At 45.9% G+C, this 17,890-nt stretch overlaps 1 protein-coding gene across 2 annotated transcripts in view; it reads left to right on the top strand.

Annotated features, from left to right (window-relative positions):
• Positions 1 to 15,715, top strand: part of MBD5 (methyl-CpG binding domain protein 5) — a 107,380-nt gene extending 91,665 nt beyond the window's left edge. For both annotated transcript variants that reach the window (XM_042041181.1, XM_042041180.1), the window contains 6 exons: positions 1,490 to 2,485; positions 3,702 to 3,943; positions 6,007 to 7,215; positions 11,458 to 11,531; positions 12,904 to 12,979; positions 15,129 to 15,715. In XM_042041181.1, the coding sequence (XP_041897115.1) occupies positions 1,490 to 2,485; positions 3,702 to 3,943; positions 6,007 to 7,215; positions 11,458 to 11,531; positions 12,904 to 12,979; positions 15,129 to 15,200 (2,669 nt within the window). In that variant the 3' untranslated portion in view covers positions 15,201 to 15,715. The remainder of the gene's footprint in view (positions 1 to 1,489; positions 2,486 to 3,701; positions 3,944 to 6,006; positions 7,216 to 11,457; positions 11,532 to 12,903; positions 12,980 to 15,128) is intronic.
• The last annotated feature ends 2,175 nt before the right edge of the window (positions 15,716 to 17,890 follow it).

The following is a 17,890-nucleotide window of genomic DNA, read 5'->3' as shown; positions in this document are numbered from 1 at the left end:
TTTGAGATTTGCTGCCCAGCAAATCCTCTTCCATGGGGTCATTTACCTGAGCAGAATGGACAACAGGAGCAGAAATAAATTACAAACAGAGATGAGGTCCACTGGAAAATACCCAAACTAGGTTTGATACTCAGGAGAACTCTCTAAATAGAATTACTCCCTCATGCCTGAATTAAAAATCTCTCCATGTGCTCCTTAACACATCCAATGGAGAGTGGTACAGCTGATTCTTCCATTGGGAATTTCTTAAATCTTTGGGTTGGTCTTTGGGACTTTCCATGATTTTTAAATCCTCGGAGCATTAGTTCTAAACACTGATTTTATTTTGAAAAATAAATAAATAAAATTTGCTTTTTGAGAGCAAGAAGGTTTTTGACCCACTTAGCCAGAGTAGGATTTCCTCTGCTCCACGATTGCACTTTGGTCTCACCTCACCTTTTGTTACTTAATTATTCAATTTCTGCTCTGAAACGTGATAATGGCACTGGGAGAGAGGGCTGAGCTTTGTTCTCTTGAGTTCAGGGCCGTGCAGAGTGTTCTGTGTTCAGTTTGTACCTTTTGGAGTTGTCACGACATTACAGCACTTCCAGAATGGTGTTTTTAGTTTAAAATGGTGTAAAGGTTTGGCTCAGTTCTTATTGAGTGTGGTTGCAAATCCCTTTTTAAAGAGTATTTGTTGAGGAAAAACGGGAATTGTTATTTTGTGATCATTGGTGCCTTTCAGTCTCTCATCCTGTGAGCTATAGGAGTGATCACTGTCAATTCAAGACTGCCTTAAATAAAAAATAATAATAATTTACATTTTAGCTTTGGTAAAGGGGTATAAAGATACCCAAATAAACATTGTTACTCTTTCTTTGTAGCCTTCTCCTGGTAAATTTACCCAGTTGCTCTCCCTTTTCATCCCAAGTGATGGATTTTACACCACCCCAGTTTGCATTTTTCCTTTACAAATTGTGAATTCCCACTGACCTGGAACAATCTCATCCTGCCATGTATTTTTTAATTCAGTAGTCCAAAATAATGCCTTAAATAATAATTTAAAATCCAAAACCCCGTGAATGAATTAAAACTGGAAGTGGATCATGGACTCAGTCTTTCACCCAGCATCATTCCTGTGATCCTTCTTCCTAGTAGTTAATTCCAGCCTGGTCCATGACTGTTAAGTTATGGTTGGTTTTGGGTTTATGCTGATGAAAATCTGTGATTATGTGTGAATTAAATGCTGTTATATCCCCTCTCCAAGAACTTTAAGGGAGGTACAAGCGCACAATTCCATAATCTCTGATGGGCCATGGCACGGAGCATCCCAAGCAGCTCATGGCAGATCCATTCCTGTTTTTAAAGCATTCCAGTGTGGATTCCCCAGCCCCTTTTCCCAGGCTGTGGGTGTCCTGTGGCTGGTTGGGCTGAGCCTGGTGCCGTGTGCCCCTGGTGGTGTGTCCCAACAGGCAGCACCCCGTTAATATTCCTGCTTTTCCCATTCCAGGGGGCTCGGGACCGTCGTCATCGATAGCCATCGCTGGCACCAGCCAAGCTGCCATCACCAAGACCACATCTGTGCTCCAGGATGGTGTCATTGTCACCACTGCAGCTGGGACCCCTCTGCAGCAGGGCCAGCTGCCCATGGGGGGTGAGTTCCCCTTCGCTGGCCACGAACACTCGCTCCACTTCCCGCAGAACAGCTCTTCAAACAACAATCTGCCACATCCTCTGAATCAGAACCTCCTCAATTCCCTGCCTCTCTCTCTGCCGGTGAATCAGCAACATCTCCTAAACCAGAATCTCTTAAATATCCTCCAGCCTTCAGCAGGAGAAGGCAAGTCTGAGGTCAACCTCAACCCTTTAGGTTTTCTGAACCCGAATGTCAATGCTGCTTTAGCGTTCCTCTCCGGTGACATGGACGGGCAGGTTCTGCAGCCCGTGCACTTCCAGCTGCTGGCAGCGCTGCTCCAGAACCAGGCCCAGGCAGCTGCCATGCTCCCCGTGCCATCCTTCAACGTGACCATCTCCGACCTGCTGCAGCAGCAGAACCCCCCCGTGCCCTCGGTCACGCAGCTGCCGGCCCCCCCCGAGCCCCTGCCCGACAGCAGCAGGGTGGAGAGCCTCCTGTCCAACCCCATTCCCAGCTTTCCGGGCGCCGACCCCGCTTCCAACCCCCTGCTCCTGCCCGCCGCCTCCGGGGCCTCGGCGCTCATGGCCCTGAACCCCCAGCTGGTGGGGGGTGTCCTGAGCTCCGGCAGCCATCCCGAGGTGTCCATAGCCACCTCCTCCCAGGCCACCACCACCACCACCACCACGTCCTCGGCGGTGGCAGCGCTGTCGGTGTCGGCCCTGGGCGGGGGCACGGCCGTGGTGTCCATGGCAGAGACCCTGCTGAACATCTCCAGTGGCGCCGGGAGCGCGCCGGCGGCGCCGCCTAAGCTCAACAGTAACTCTGCGGTGCCACAGCTCCTTAACCCTCTGCTGGGGACAGGCCTGCTCGGTAAGTTCAGCTTCTTGGAAAAAATCAAACCTGAGCAGGGTTGGGGAGGGAGAGTTTCACATTCTGGTTTTCAATTTGTAAAAATTCCACTTCCTCTTCCTTTGTTGCTTTGTGTTGTTGCAGCTTGTTCGTTGAGAAAACCTCGCTGTTCTTGTGAGAAATGTCAAGCACGCTCTATTTTCATTCCTTAACGTTTAATATTGATCTTGGAAATTATTAATTCTGCCACCTAGACTTACTAAATCCACCAGAAAATCGTGGGAGCAATTGGATTTATCTCAGTGTTCAAGGAGTAGCAGCCCAGCAGCATCCCGGGGTCAGCTGTGGGTGCCTGTGGCAGCACAGGGTTAGTGGGAGTAGTTGTGCTGGAGATGACAAACGACCAAGATCCCAAAACAAGTGATGAAAAACCCCTTAAACAAAGTTTTTTCCTCCTGGGTAATGATTTTGTGGTTATTTTTACCAGAAACATATAATAGAGTAGGTACTCCTGTTTGTAATCTAATCCTAGTAGGAATTAAATAATAATTAAATAATACCTCACCCTGACCTTCTAAATGGCTACAGTGAACTCAACCTACTTGGCATTTTCCATACAAAATACAACTAACCAGTGATTCCGCAAATGGAAATTTTCAGGAAAACGTGGAATTTTAATTTGAAAAAAGAAGCAAACTAGGAAATGGATGTATTTTAAGCTTTATTATTTCATAAAGTCAGGTTCGACAGTGTGTTTGGTTTTTTTAGAGCTAAAATGTTGATTTGAAGTGAAATTTTCATGTAGTAGAAAATGTTAATTCAACTTTTATTCTAGAATGTAAAAAAATAGTTGTTTTAGAGTGTTGTGTGACATGGCTGAGCCAAAAACCCTTTTCTCCTTCTCAGCTGGTGAAAAACCCATTTTGTTGGGGGTTTAAATGATTGTCTCCCTTCCTCATCCCCCTCACCACACCAGCACTGTTGAACTGAGATTCCAAGGCCTGGAATTCCACAGAGGCTCCTCCTGCCATTCCTGGCTGTTCCAGGAGTCCTGTCAGGAGAGGTGACACAAAAGACCCAACGGTGGAGAAATAAAGAGTAGGAGAAGCACCCCTTGAGCCCCATTCCAGAGGATGGCGGGGAGCAGGGCTGTTTTCCAGAGGTTTTCCTGGCAGTCAGTTCAATGGGAGTGCAGGGAACTGCTGCTGAGTGGGGTTTGCCTGTGCTTGCATTGCAGGGGAGATGTCATCTCTGAACACTACTCTGAACAACCATCAGCTCAGCCATCTCCAGTCGCTCCTCAACAACAATCAGATGTTTCCTTCAAATCAGCAGCAGCAGCAGCAGCAGCAGCAGCAGCAGCAGCAGCAGCACCTTCTCCAGGGCTACCAGAACGTGCAGGGCTTTCAAGGCCAGCCCCAAATTCCTGGCCCAGCCAACAACCCAAACCCCATGGCGTGTCTGTTCCAGAATTTCCAGGTAGAAAAGAAAATGAAATCAATATTCAAACAAGTGTGCAGCTCTCAGGAGGTAAAATTCCATCCTCCAGAGTTTGGGTTTCTTTGCTGATTAAGACAATACTATTTATGTAATTACATGGATGCTGTATACAATATATTCTTTCAGTAGCTCATGGATTTTGCAAGTCAGGAACATTTGTTATTGAAATGTTATTCCTTTCTCCTTAGGAATTGGGTTTAGTTCCTTTGGAAGGAGTTATGCTGCATGTATTGAAAAGAAGTTCCTCTGTGTGCTGACAATCACTATAGAATTTTAGCAAAACTCTTTTCCATCCCACAGAAATGATCCTAAATTCCCATTTAGCCCATTGTAATAATTCAGCAGTGAGAAAGAAATACTGATAGCGCTTTGCAGGAATTAGAAACTTCGTAAGTTGTTATAAGTGCCTGTGTGCAGCAGTCCTCTTGTATTCCCACTGAAATGGGATGGAAGAGCTGGGATGGGGAGTGTACAGCCTGAAAAAACAGGGATTGGAGTGAATAAACAATGACAAACTGGGCAAAAATACTTCCCTGCTCTCCACATGACAGAGAGTTATTCCTAATGCAGGTTGGGTATCGAGTTAACACAGCAAAAATCGGTGACAAACCCGGAGTGCAAAGAGGGATTTGTTGTTCCTCAGTATTGCTGCAGAAGTGCAGGTGTGAGGAGGGCACTGCAGGTGGGGCCAGGCAGTGCTTTCACCTTTCCAGCAGGAAAAAGGAGCTGTGGAGAAGTTTGCCTGGAAAATCTCAGTTCTCTGCCTGTTCCCTCTCTTGTAGGAATTTTGGTCGCTTTAGCCCAGTATTTTTTTGTGTCACATTCCCAGTTATATAAATAGTCACAGTAAGCAGTTAAAGGGCTTTTGGAATATTTTCCCCTTGGTTTTCACAGTTTTTGTTGTGGAGATCTTGTTGGCATCGTGTTCCCTGCCTGTGGATGCAACAAGGAACAGGAAAAGCTCGGGTGGTTGAATCTGGAGGTGCCAGTTTGCTGTGGCAGGGCCTGGCTCAGAGCACAGGGATGCAGGTGTGGGATATGGGGGACTGCAGTCCGTGAGATCCCGTGGGAGAGGCACGCAGCAAAGGGGAAAATAGGAATGTTGACCAATTCCAAAAGCACAGTGATGACATTCAGGAGTCCATTGAGGAGCACACAAAGAGGGCAGAAGAAATAGTGGAGTCTGGGAAGGGAAGGAAAGAAAGAGAATAGGTGAGAGCAGAACTCAGAGGTTGTAGGGTCTTCTCTGGAGATTCAAACCCCACCTGGATGTGATCCTGTGCTCCAACAGGAGGTTGGATTAGATCTTCTCATCTGGAGAAGAGAAGGCTCCTGGGAGACCTCACAGCAACTTGGAGTGTCTGAAGGGGCTGTGGGGAGGCTGGAGAGGGACTGGAGTGGCAGGACAAGGAGGGATGGGTTCAAATTGAAAGGGAGGAAATTTAGGTGGGATATTGGGAAGGAATTCCTGGCTGGGAGGGTGGAGAGGCCCTGGCACAGGGTGCCCAGAGCAGCTGTGGCTGCCCCTGGATCCCTGGCAGTGCCCAAGGCCAGGCTGGACAGGGCTTGGAGCACCCTGGGACAGTGGAAGGTGTCCCTGCCCGTGGCAGGGGGTGGCACTGGATGGGATTTAAGGTCCCTTCCAACCCCAACCATCCTGTGGCTCTGTATCAGAAATCCTGACCTTGGTGCAGTTGTTTAGGACTTGAGAGAAAACAGGAGCCTGCTGTGCCTCAGTCGGAAGAGGGAATTCCTGACAGGCTCTGGAAGAGGTGACAGTGTTGTCCCAGCAGTGCGTGGGAGGTTGTGTCATGTCATGCAAGGCGTCCACTTGGATCCACGAGGCAAAGTCTAAGACAGTGGTTTTGTTTTCCTCTGAATTAGGCTTTTAATTTTCTCTCTACCTTGTTCAGCATGAAAATCTGTAACAGATGTATGACTAAAAGAAACGTGCTGTAGTGAATAATCACAGTTTGTCTGCTGAAATCCAACTTGAGTTCAAGCAGCTATTCCCATCTTCTCCTCTCCTCTCTTCTCCCCAGGTGAGGATGCAGGAAGACGCCGCTGTCCTAAACAAAAGAATGATCAACCAGATGGGAATGGCGCCAGTTCCTGAGAGCTCCAACACTCTCCTTCCTCCCTTCCAGGAGCCCCCCTGTGATCTGCAGCAGAGACCTGACCCATCCCTGGCCCAGCAGGCCAAGGAGAACCCCAACGCCGCCGCGGCCACGGGCGACGCCTCGGTGGACGCCATCTACAAGGCGGTGGTGGACGCTGCCAGCAAGGGGGTGCCGGTGGTCATCACCACCGCCGGCTCCAGCTCCGCGCAGCCGAGCCCCATCCCCGCCCTGAGTGCCATGAGTGCCTTCACAGCCTCCATCGGGGACCCCCTGAACCTCTCCAGCGCCGTCAGCGCCGTCATCCACGGCCGCAGCGCCGCTGCCGAGCACGAGGGGCGCGCGCGGAACGCCCGGGGCACGCGGGTCCTGAAGAACTCGGAGCACGGCAAGAGTTCCAGTGAAGGGGATGGGTACGAGTATTACAAATCAGCCACTTGTAACACGCCCAAAAAGCAGTGGGAAGGGGAGCAGAGCCCCGTGGGGGAGATAAACAGGTGGAAATGTGAGGAGTTCCTGGAGCACTCCGCCCATGTCCACAGCAGCCCGTGCCACGAGAGGCCCAACAACATCTCCACGCTGCCGCTGCTGCAGGGGGAGCAGCACCAGGCCCTGCTGGCACAGCGGAACTGTCAGAGCGAGAAAATGCTGGAGGAGAATTTCAGGTATAACAATTACAAAAGAACTATGATGAGTTTCAAGGAAAGACTGGAGAACACTGTGGAACGATGTGCACACATCAACGGGAACCGCCCGCAGCAGAACAGGGGCTTCGGAGAGTTGCTCAACACTTCCAAACAAGACCTGATCCTGGAAGAGCAATCTCCCAGTTCCTCCAATAGCTTGGAAAGTTCCTTAGTGAAAGACTACATCCATTACAATGGAGATTTTAATGCCAAAAGCATTAACGGGTGTGTGCCCAGCCCCTCGGATGCTAAGAGCATCAGCAGCGAGGAGGACCTGCGGAACCCCGACTCCCCCTCGTCCCACGAGCTCATCCACTACAGGCCGAGGACGTTTAACGTGGGCGACTTGGTCTGGGGCCAGATCAAAGGACTGACTGCCTGGCCTGGCAAACTTGGCAGAGAAGAAGAGGTTCACAATTCATGTCAACAGAACGCTGAGGAGGGGAAGGTATATTTATATCTCTATGCACATCTCTCTCTCTTTCTCTCTCCCCCCACGGGCACGCAAATGGTTGTCAAAATTTTGTCTTCTTTATTTTGTCTTTGTCTCTTCTTTTAGCACCACAAATGGCTTTTGTTCATAGCTGTAGCTTGTAGGGCTGAATTTCCCCTTAATTTCCTGAGAAACCTCTGCCAGGGCCATGAGACAGGTTAGATCTGGGTTTTGTTAAATGATTTCTTGGTGTTAACAAAAAATTGTTCTCACTTCCATGGTGTGTTCAGACAAATTCCTGCCTGTGTCCAAAGCATCTGATATGGAAATACCTGAAAGTGTTGAAACTGCAAAAAGGAGAAGTGGCCTAATCAGACTGAGGAATCTGTAATGAGTGAAATCTCGCTGATTGACACACACTCCTCACAGGAAATGCACACACATTTCCAACTTTAAAGGAGGTTCTGATCATCATTTAGTAATAAGGAAAGTGTTCCAATTTGCTCTTTCATACTGAAATCCTTTTTTTTGTGTCAACAAATCATGTGCTTGTTGGGGAACGTACAGGAAATGCAGTTATCAAGGAGTTACTGGTTATTTTACTATGAAAATTTTCCCAAATCTGGTCTCCACTACTTGTGTAACATCATATCTTTGTAGTTCTCATAAAATGCCTCACATCTTCCACCTATAAATATTTTCAAGTGCCATTCTACAAAATGCAAATGTGAAAAATGCATAAGCAGAAAGGAGAGATTTAAGGAAATAGGGGTTTGTCAGGGACACAAAGAAATCAAATCACTTAAAATGAGGAGAGTGGGTTGGACCAAAGTGCTCCTTTTCCCAAAATTCAGCCAAGAGCAGTTATCCAGAGGAGACAGGGGATGAGCAGCTCATCCCATCCCACCCCCTGCCATGCCCAGGGACACCTCCCACTGTCCCAGGCTGCTCCAAGCCCCATCCAGCCTGGCCTTGGACACTGCCAGGGATCCAGGGGCAGCCACAGCTGCTCTGGGAATCTGCCAGTCCCTCCCCACTGGAGCTGTAAATCCTGGATGCTGTTGGGCCACAGTGGTTTCACCCCTGGAGCAGGAGAACTTCAGTCTCCCTTGGCAGGTGAAAGTGCTGAATGTTCCAGAGCTTTCCACGGTTTAATCCATCCCAGCCCAAACCAGGACAATGTCTCAGAGCCCATCCCTTAGGAAGCTCAGATCCCCAAGTTACACATCAGGTTAGGAAGTGGAGGCACAGGAGAAGATCACAAACTTGTAGGGATGAAACAAAACAGGAGGAATTCCATGTCCAGTATCCCTGTCTGTGGGAGTCAGGAACACAGGAACAACATTGCCATCCCCAGTGTGCTTTGATGGATTAACTTCAGAACCTGGGTGTCCAAATCTCCTGAATGTTTAACAGAATTGAAGGGTTTCTTATTTAGAACTTGTGCAAAGAGGGGAATTTTCTTATTGCATTCCTGAGCCATTTCATGTTTCCTCCCTAATTTGTGGGTACCAGAACGTGCTGCTGGTCTTGTGCAAACCTCCTTTATTGTGGTGGGGTTTCTGTGCGTTGTGTGGGAGTTGTGTGATCTTAAATGCAGGGGCACCAATTTTAGTGTGTACTGAAGCACAAAAAACAGGGAAGCAGATCCTTGGAATGCTCACATCAAGGTGGAGACCAGTCCACGTTCTCCATGAGGAAGTCCCACATCATGGATCACCTCTGGCATCAGACCACCTTTAATTAATCATTTTAAATTTAGAGATAGGAGAAGTGTGTCTAATTCCTTCATCAAGCAGTGCAGAGTGAACGCCCATTCCAGAGGGCAGGAGCTGAGGGTGAAAGGAGGGATCCACAGGGAAAAATCCACACCAAACCAGAAGAAAAAACCTGGAAACCACAAAGAAACAACCTTGGAAACCACAAAGAAACAACCTTGAAAACCAAATGTTCTTCAGGAATTCTGCACCAGTCCATGGGGGAGTGACCTGCAGCACTTGGGAAAATTTTCTTTTCCCTGGAGCTTCCTGAAAACATCTTTTAAAGTCTCTGTGTAACCAAATGTGACCCTCCTGTGTTGTGACATGAATTTGCTGTTGGGATTTGTACATTCTCTGGTCTTTATGCATTATTTGATTTTTGTTTCCATTTAAAAGATTTTGAGCACTCAGGTATTTAATGGAATAATGGGTCTGTGTGGAGGATCCAGACAGGAGAAGGAGGAATATTGCACCTTCCTTCCCTTGGTTTTTGGCTACTGGAAATTAGAGGAGCCCAAGGAAGTGCAGCAGAAATGTCTGGGAAGAAGAGGAACAAGCCTGAGTCTAACCCCAAACCAGAGGAGTTGTATTTCATTAAGCAATTAATTTGACTATTATCCATATTAATCACCTAAACAGGTTTTGAGAGCAGCCAAAGGTTTTGTGGGAGCTTTCCATGGTGAATTTTAACAGGGCAAATCCTGCTCTCAGTGTGACTTTCCATGGGTTAAACTGGCCTGGTTCAACTGGGCTGTTCTGGTTCTGCAGGTAAAACGGGGAGGATTTCTCCCTTCTCTGTGTGTGATTTGGTGTGCAGTGGCCTGTTGATACTGATGATATTATTAATTGTTATTTCTGTTAGAGTTGCTGTCCATCCCCTGTTTTGTAGCAATTTGATACTTCTTCCCAAAAAAATGTGGTTTTTAATGTATAACCATCACAGAATGCCAATAATGAAGATATTTTGTTACTTTAAGAGGTCCTTTGTTACCCAAACACAATATTAACTCTTGATAACATGATTTACGTGGAACTTTGCTGTTTCTCTCCTGGCAGCCCTTGGCAGTTTGTTCCTTAGTTACACATTTCTATCATGGATAGGCACAATTCCTTTCTTCTCATCTTTGTCCTTAGAAAAGCTCCCCAGGTTTTCAGTTTCTTCTGTGTGCATTTGTATTCTGCCAAGCTCCAATGAGGGGAGGAATTATTGGAAGTATTTGCATCGAAAGTGAGCACAGTTTTAAGGGGAAAACTCTACAATTTGTGGCATAATTGAATTTATTTCATGAAAATTGAAATCTCAGCTCCCCATGTGCAGATTTCTCCATTAAAGACTCCTGGAAGTGCCTGGATCAGCACATTCCCAATTTCTTTAGCACAGGTGTGACTTCAAGACATTGAAATTTGGTCTAAACGTGTGATTTTGGGCCTTATTTCAAGAGATTTTGGCAGCTGCTCACCCATTGCTCCACCTTGTCGTGTCCACATGTCAGATCTGTGGTGAATATTAATTATTGATTCATTGGAAGGCAGAATTCTGAGGGAATTTGCATTCCCACTTCATTTCCAGGTTGTGTACAGGCACACTCAGTAAATTTGTATTTATGTAAAATGTCAAGTAAGAGGTAGCAGAGAAACAGGAACTGAACCATTCATTTTCTTGAGGTTGATGTGTTATAAATACCTGATTTTGTTGTTTTTACCAGCAGGAATGACTGAGCCAGATCAAAATAACAGAGTGAAGTGGCTTCATGTTTTGAGATGCAAATGATGAAATTATAGAGATGTTATAATTAATTTTCTGCTTTTGTTGTTACACTGGGACTGACTGGTGCCCACACAGTGGTTGAAATTGCTTAAATTTAAAATACTCAAGATTTAAATTCCCAGTTCTCTTGAGCACGCACCCAAATTCATCCCTGAGCGCTAAAGAAGAATAAGAAATAATTAAAATAACTGATTTTAAGACAAATAAATAAGCTGGAGAAAGCTCTAGTGAAGAGTCCTGGATTCAAAAGGCAAATAAAGATTTTCCTTCTGGAATGGGAATGAGTTTGGCTGTGCCATGAGTTGAACAGAGACCTGGAATTCTTCACCCAGGAACTGAAGGTGATGGGAACACTTTGGTGTAAAAATGGGATCGTCAGTCCCAGGCACTCAGCATTCCAGGGCTGCATTCCAGGTGTAAAATCCATTGGGCAAAGTGAGTGCAGACTGGGAAACTTCACCAGCACTTTGTGTTAAGACACAAAGTTTAAAAGGGCCCTAAAAAGATTCTTTTCTTCAGTTTTGTTGCCACCAATGTCCCGGATTTGCGTTTCTGTTGCTGCTGGTGCGAAATTCCGATGCGTGGGTTAATGTGGGAGGGGTGGGGAGATCCAGGCATTATTCCTGCCCCACTGGGAGGCAGTGCCAGTGGGATTCCCAGGCTGGCAGTGCAGGAAAGGTGGGATTTGCTGCTCTGGGTAACGAGGCTTGGTGTCCATCCCTTCCTCAGGTGGAGCCGGAGAAGCTGAAGACACTAACGGAGGGGCTGGAGGCGTTCAGCCGCGCCAGGAAAAGGAACAGGAAGTGAGTCCATCCCTCTTCCCACCAAATCCAGTCATTCCCTTTCTCTGCTCCCATTCTGGGGCAGCTCAGCCAAACTGAGAGGTTCATTCCTTGGAATTCCTTGTGTTGGTTCTGGGATCTGATGCGTTTTGAGTGCATCTCCTCTGTAAAACGTCCCACCTGTGGGAGCTTCTGGAGGATTCCTGAGCTACAGCAGTAAAAAGTCATTACATCCAAACTGTTCTGACCAAATCACACTTTTTAACCAGGCCTGCCCCTCCCTCTGCCCCTGTCCCTGTGGCAGCTGAGCTCAGGTTTGTTCAGAGAAATCCCCTTTATTTCCCACTGCTGAGAAGCGTTGCAGGATTTGTGGCTGGCTGAGCTCTGGTCACACCTGCGCCAGCTGCTGGGGTTTATCCAACTTCACCTCTTAGTGGCAAATACCAGGAGAGAAAAACTGTGGAACAGCAAATATTGGGGTCTGAAGCATCAGGATGGGCAACAAGAGGAAAATTACTGAATTTTGGGGAAAAAAACCCCTCTGGACATCTTTAAAAGGATGGCAGAGTAGGAGTTGTGCTGTGATTGGGTTTGTTCTATGATGCTGCTCCTTATTTACTGTCATAGGGAAAAGATGTTCCTTAAATCTGTGAGAATTCAAACTCAGCTCTGAATGACCACAGGCTGAAAGGGATTAGATAATTCTCTCTCTTACCCTCCTCTTAAGAGGTCAGCTTTGTTTTTATTTCTGTGTCCCAGGGGCTAAAGAGAAGGATTTTTTATGCCAATGACACAGTGTTGGTGGCTGGTTTTTTCCAAGATTACCCTCAAAATACCTTCCTGGATTTTAAGGGAGCACAGGAGGGCTTTTGGCAACTTCCCAGTTATTTATTCGTGTCTCATGACAGAGATGGTTCTCCTCATCCCCCTCCTCTCATTTCCTCCCCTCCAAAGTGGGACCTGTCACTGTGTCCAAGTGGGAAAAGTCCTTAGGGAAGAAGTGGACATCCATAGAAATGTCGCTGTGAAGTGAAATGTGCTTGGAGCTGCCCCATGACCTGGGGTAATTTGGGGTTGGAAGAAGAAAACCTTCACTCACCCCTCCCACAGCCTGAGGAGTGCTGCCATTCCAGGGTAAAACTGGGAATATTTGAGATAATGAATACAATTTATTGGAAGTTAGAAGGATATTTAACTTTTCCTCTGTAATCCCAACACAAACCTTTACTTTCCATAACATTGTTATAGGTCTGATCTTTCTCCTTGTGCTCCCAGCCTGGGAGGCTCCAGGGTCAGAACATTCCCAGTGAATTCATCTGTTTGTTATTTAATTTTTTTCAAGTTTTCTTTCTATCCTTAAGAATTACTGATGGCTTTCATCTTTTCTCCCTAGAAGTGGAAAGCTAAATAACCATTTAGAAGCTGCTATACACGAGGCCATGAGTGAACTAGACAAAATGTCTGGGAATGTAAGTTCCTTTTCCTTGGGAATATTCTCCTTTTCCATGTTTCTGCATGCTTGTCCCTTGGAGGGAGGCTTGGTTTGGGTGGCTTTCTAACAAATCCTGGTTTTATTTTCTGAAATAATGGGGAGTTTTCAGTATTTCCCCTGCATTAAAACCTGTTTGCAAATGTCTGATGGTTCTGAAAAATGGGAAAAGTTGTAGGATTTTAGGTGCATCGCAAATTTTATTACTTTTAAAAGGGATTTACACATCCAGCCTGATAACAGCTGGATGAGTTCCAGTCCAGCTCCTATTCCATGGGGCTCCTCTGGCTAATGACACAAAATCAGGCTCATTTGTTTCTCAGCTGGAGTGGCAAGGTATTGAAACCTCATTTGAAAGCATCTTTCTTTTGAGTGCAAAACTCTTGGAATTCAGTTTTCCCCATGAGAAATGAAAGAGATTGTCATGAAAGGTAAGTTTAAAAAAAAAAGTATTTCTAATACCACACCCAAGAGTGGTTTTTCCACACTAATTACACCGTTGTTACGTAGCTCCAGGAACTTTCCAATAAAAAGTTTGGTTTATAAAATATCCTCACTTTTCTATCAAAACCATGGCTGTAATTTCATTGCAGCCCACCTAAAAATAAAAAACTATCACAGCACATGTAACCTCCCACATCTTCTATTTGGTCATTAATTATTCAAATTATTAATTATAAAATGTTTGAACACAGGGGAAAAAAGTTTTTTGCTGATGTTCAGTGCTTAGGACTGAACATGTGCGGGTGTGGAAGTTACAGTAACACTTCAGGGAGCTTCTGGAGTATAAAAAAGGAAATATATTTATATATAATTATATATTTATATATATGAAGACCTGCAAGCTTCGTATAAATCCAGAGCTGATTTCAGAACCACCAGGAAATACTAAAGAAGTTATTCAGTAGCTTTTAAGTAACAACCCAACCAAATCTTTCGTTGAAACTGAATTTTACAAGCTGAGATTTGAGCCTTGATTTAAGACATTGTTGTTGTGTTTCCCTCCTTTGGAAGGCCAAGGAAAGCAGGAGATGACTGTAGGTCTGTAACAAATAAATATGGGATGGGTGTTTGGGCTGGCCCATCCTGCTGCCACCTTTTCCCACCCATATATCCAGGAATATTAAAAGCTGCCTGCTCTGGGCATTGTGAGCAGCAGGAAGTGGCTCAGGGCAGGTGCTGTGGTTGGATTTGCTGCTCTGGTTCTTCACCCAGACAAACTGATGGACCTGCAGTGCCTTGATTGATATTTTAATTATGTGGGCACAGAAGTTGGGACCAGGGCTGATTTCCATGAGCATTCTCGTTCCTAGAAGCACTCCCAGGGAATCAGCAGCTCTTGTTTTAGTGACTTGCAGCTTTTGCAGCTCCTGCTGCTCAGTCCCAGTCAGTGTGAAATGGGAAACATGTGCAGCAGGGTCCTCAGCTCCAAGAGGGAATTCTGCTGGCAGGAGCCAATGGAGGCAGGGAATGTCAGTGGCTGGAGAGCTCGGGAAGGAGCCCGGGAAGTGCTGAAGGATTGGTTCCTGCTGCTGGGAGCTGCAGCTGCTGCCAACAGATGGTGGTGGAATTCCACACCAGGCTCAGCCTTCCTCCTCCTCCTCCCTCTCCCACTGGGTTTTCCTGAGCAGCCAGCGATGACAAACCTTGGCTCTCAATCCATCCAGCACTAGCTCGGAATTGAATGCTTCCTTTTAAACACAAAGAGTTTGCTGAACATCCCTCATTCCTCAATAACAGCCCTCAGCTGGACTTCCCCAGTTTTCTCTGTTGTCAGCATTTTCTCACCACCTTCTTCCCACTTTTCATTGCTCTGGTCACTACAATGTATAAAAGTTTGTCACTAAATTTGCCATTATTGCAGTTTGGGATCAGTCCCTGATTAGGTGGTTTCAGTCCCTGATTGGGTGGCTTCCCAGCCACTGCAGCTGCTGCCTCTCTCCAAGGTTTGGGATGCACAGGATATGGAATCCTTTGCTCCCAGTTCCTCAAAGTTGTTGGAGTCCCTTTATTCTGTGTAGCTGTGAAATGCTAAGAGCTGGTTCCTGGCAGCACCTCGAGCCCTCCTGTAGCTCCTCGATGCCTCTGACCACTGTCCTTTGCTAACCTGTGAATATACTTATTTTTAGGTCCACCAAATCCCGCAGGGAGACAGACAAGTGAAGCCTCCAAAACTCAAGAGGAGGAAGATCTCTAGATAACATTGAATGTCTTTGTTACTGGTCCAGTACTTATCACAGTGAACGTGCACATGAGTCTATCTGTAGGTATTGATACAGACGTGGGTCTATCAATATTTCTGTGGAGACAGCTCGCTGCCATCGCAGGGCACCACGAGGAGCAGTGGTACCAGATTTTGGGTGATTAGGAGGGATAGAGGTTGCTGGATAAGCCAATCAGAAATCTTGAAAGGTTGCAGTAACAATGTCAGATGATTACTGAAATTTTTTTCTATAATACTAAAAATTGTGATTATAAGAAATAGTCCAAATGTTTCTGAGAAATTTTCATTGTGTATATAGATAATACAGAATTTCATGGTGATATCTGAACTGTAAATATTGTACAATATTGTCATGTACAAGCGTACCTAATGCACACTTTATCTTTTATTGTACAAAAAATAGTGTACAAAATTCTTTGGTTTCTATTGAGTACACATACAAGAGACTACCAGTGTAAAGTGATAAATAAAAATACAGCCTAAATGCTTTTATATGATAATGTAAAAGATGCTGTTTTTGTATTTAACAGCAGAGAGAAGGCATGATTATGTAATACCTTAATTATGACATCCACTTCACGCCACTGAGTGTTCATTGCTATGTCTGTTTGGAATGAACCGTGCCTGGAAGTGCTGTACTCCAGTTCAGGCCTCTTAGGAGAGCGCAACCTCGCAGATTCCCAACGGGATGTGGGATCACAGCTCTAATTAAGAATTCAAAGGCTGCAACCCTCGGTTGCGTTTTTATTTACTTAGCTTTGAACGTAGAATGCTGTAGATTTGATTAAAAAGGAAAAGAAAAAAGAGTAGAAGGACTATTTTAGTCAACCATTTCTGTAGGAAAAGTTTCATAGCCACCTGAGGAACTAAAGAGTCGATACCCCCGTAACGTTGAGCCCCTCCAACCACCCCCTAGATTAATTAGCTCCAATTATCTAACGTCATTAACATGGTGTTTCCTCGGAAGGGGGGCAGAGGCCCTGCTTTCAGGAGTGATCAGGATCGATTGCTATTGATTACCTTTGGTTTGGCCGTAGGATGAAAGGGCAGTGCTCCGCAGCGTCCGGGAAAAGTAATCCCGGGATCCATCTCACAGTATTAAAACAGAAAAAAAGTTAAGGGTGGCTTACAAAACTATTAGCAACAGTAATTTTTATCAGTATTATGTAACATATCAGATTTATTTTATTTAAAAAGAATTATTTATACCATTAACAGATTCTTATATATATTAATGTGGCTGAAATGCGCAGGTTAAATCTATTAACCAAATTATTTATGTTATATTAAGTGAGAAATGTGAAACATATGTAGAAAAAAAAAATTAATACACTACAGATTTAAAAGTCTAAAGCTATGAGCCATTATAAAATTAACGAACGGAAGTGTAGCACAACATTCTTTCCATTTGATTTCATTTTTCTTTGTAACACGGACGGTGGCGATGGTGACGGAAGCCGTGGCATCTTTGTCTCCGAGGCTTCCCGAAATAACTCTCAGTTCACTATTCCCAGTCCCGGAGTGGAGCTTTACCTCCCACCCCTCGGTCCGGGACCACCGCTTACCTCAGACTTCCTTTTCCCCCATCCCGCCTGTCGCTCTCTAGCTAAGGACTGGCAGTGATCAGCTCCCCGGGCAGGGGCGGCCCCGCCGCTCTCCAGCCCCGGCTCCCGAGGATCCCAGCTCCCTTCCTCGTGCCCGAGTCCCGCTCTCGTGTGCAAGGACGAGGCCCAGGACGGCGGGAGCCGGCGTTTGCCAGCCGGGCTTCGTGCCCGGGCACGCAGCTACCTCTGGGCTCCCCGGGGCTCGCTCCCTCTCCGGCCGGGCGGGATGCCCTGGCAGGGCCTGGCACGGAGCCCTCCTTCCAGGGGCAGGTTCATTTGTCTTCTCCGTCCTCCACGCAGCCCCGAGCCGTGCCCAGCCCGGCAGCTTCCCGGAGCTGTTCCCGGGGGCCGCCGGCTCCCGTTTTTCCGTTGCGCGTGGCCGTGTCGCTGGTGGCCCTTGGCTCTTCCCGATCCCGATCCGTGTGCGCGTGGGCGAGCGCTGGAGCCCTCCTCCCTCGGGATTTCCTTTGCTTCTCCCCCTGCTTCGTGTCCCAGAGCTGAGTTTGTGTCTCCTTTGGCCCTTAGGTTTGTGCTCCCTCCCCGCTGTTTTACTTTACATCCCTAAGATTATGTAAAGTACTCTCGTGCACTTGATTTCCTTGGTTAATAATGGCATTGATGTGGGTGCTAGGAGTAGTTTGTTTCAGTCCATACCAATTTTTTTTTTTCTCTCTTTTAGAGTTTTTATGGTTTCATGTAAGCAGTTAATGTAAATATTGTGAGCATTACAGGTCATGCAGTGTTGTAACATTTTAAGAAATGTTGCACCGACTTTACGATTAAAAAACTGGTCACTCATACTTGAATTTTGCCCATAGAGCCATTTCTTTCTCTTTGCATTAAAGCATAATCTACTTTTTTGATGGAGGCCCAACCCTTCTTTCTACCTTATTATTTTTTGTTTAATAAATCTCTATTTTTTCTAATAGAAGACTTAAAAAGGAAAATTAAAAAAAAAAAAAAGTACTTTTTGCCTACTTTCTAATTTAAGAGAGAATTCCTATATTTAAAAGGTGGAAAAAAAAAAAACAAAAACAAAAAAAAAAAAAATACTCCATTGTGG

Source organism: Corvus kubaryi, unplaced genomic scaffold (genome assembly GCF_017639235.1).
Source record: "Corvus kubaryi isolate FWS band 111438036 unplaced genomic scaffold, C.kubaryi_AGA036_p1.0 37396, whole genome shotgun sequence".
Lineage (NCBI taxonomy): Eukaryota > Metazoa > Chordata > Aves > Passeriformes > Corvidae > Corvus > Corvus kubaryi.
Note: the sequence above shows the minus strand (reverse complement) of the source record. Positions and strands in the feature narration are given on the sequence as shown.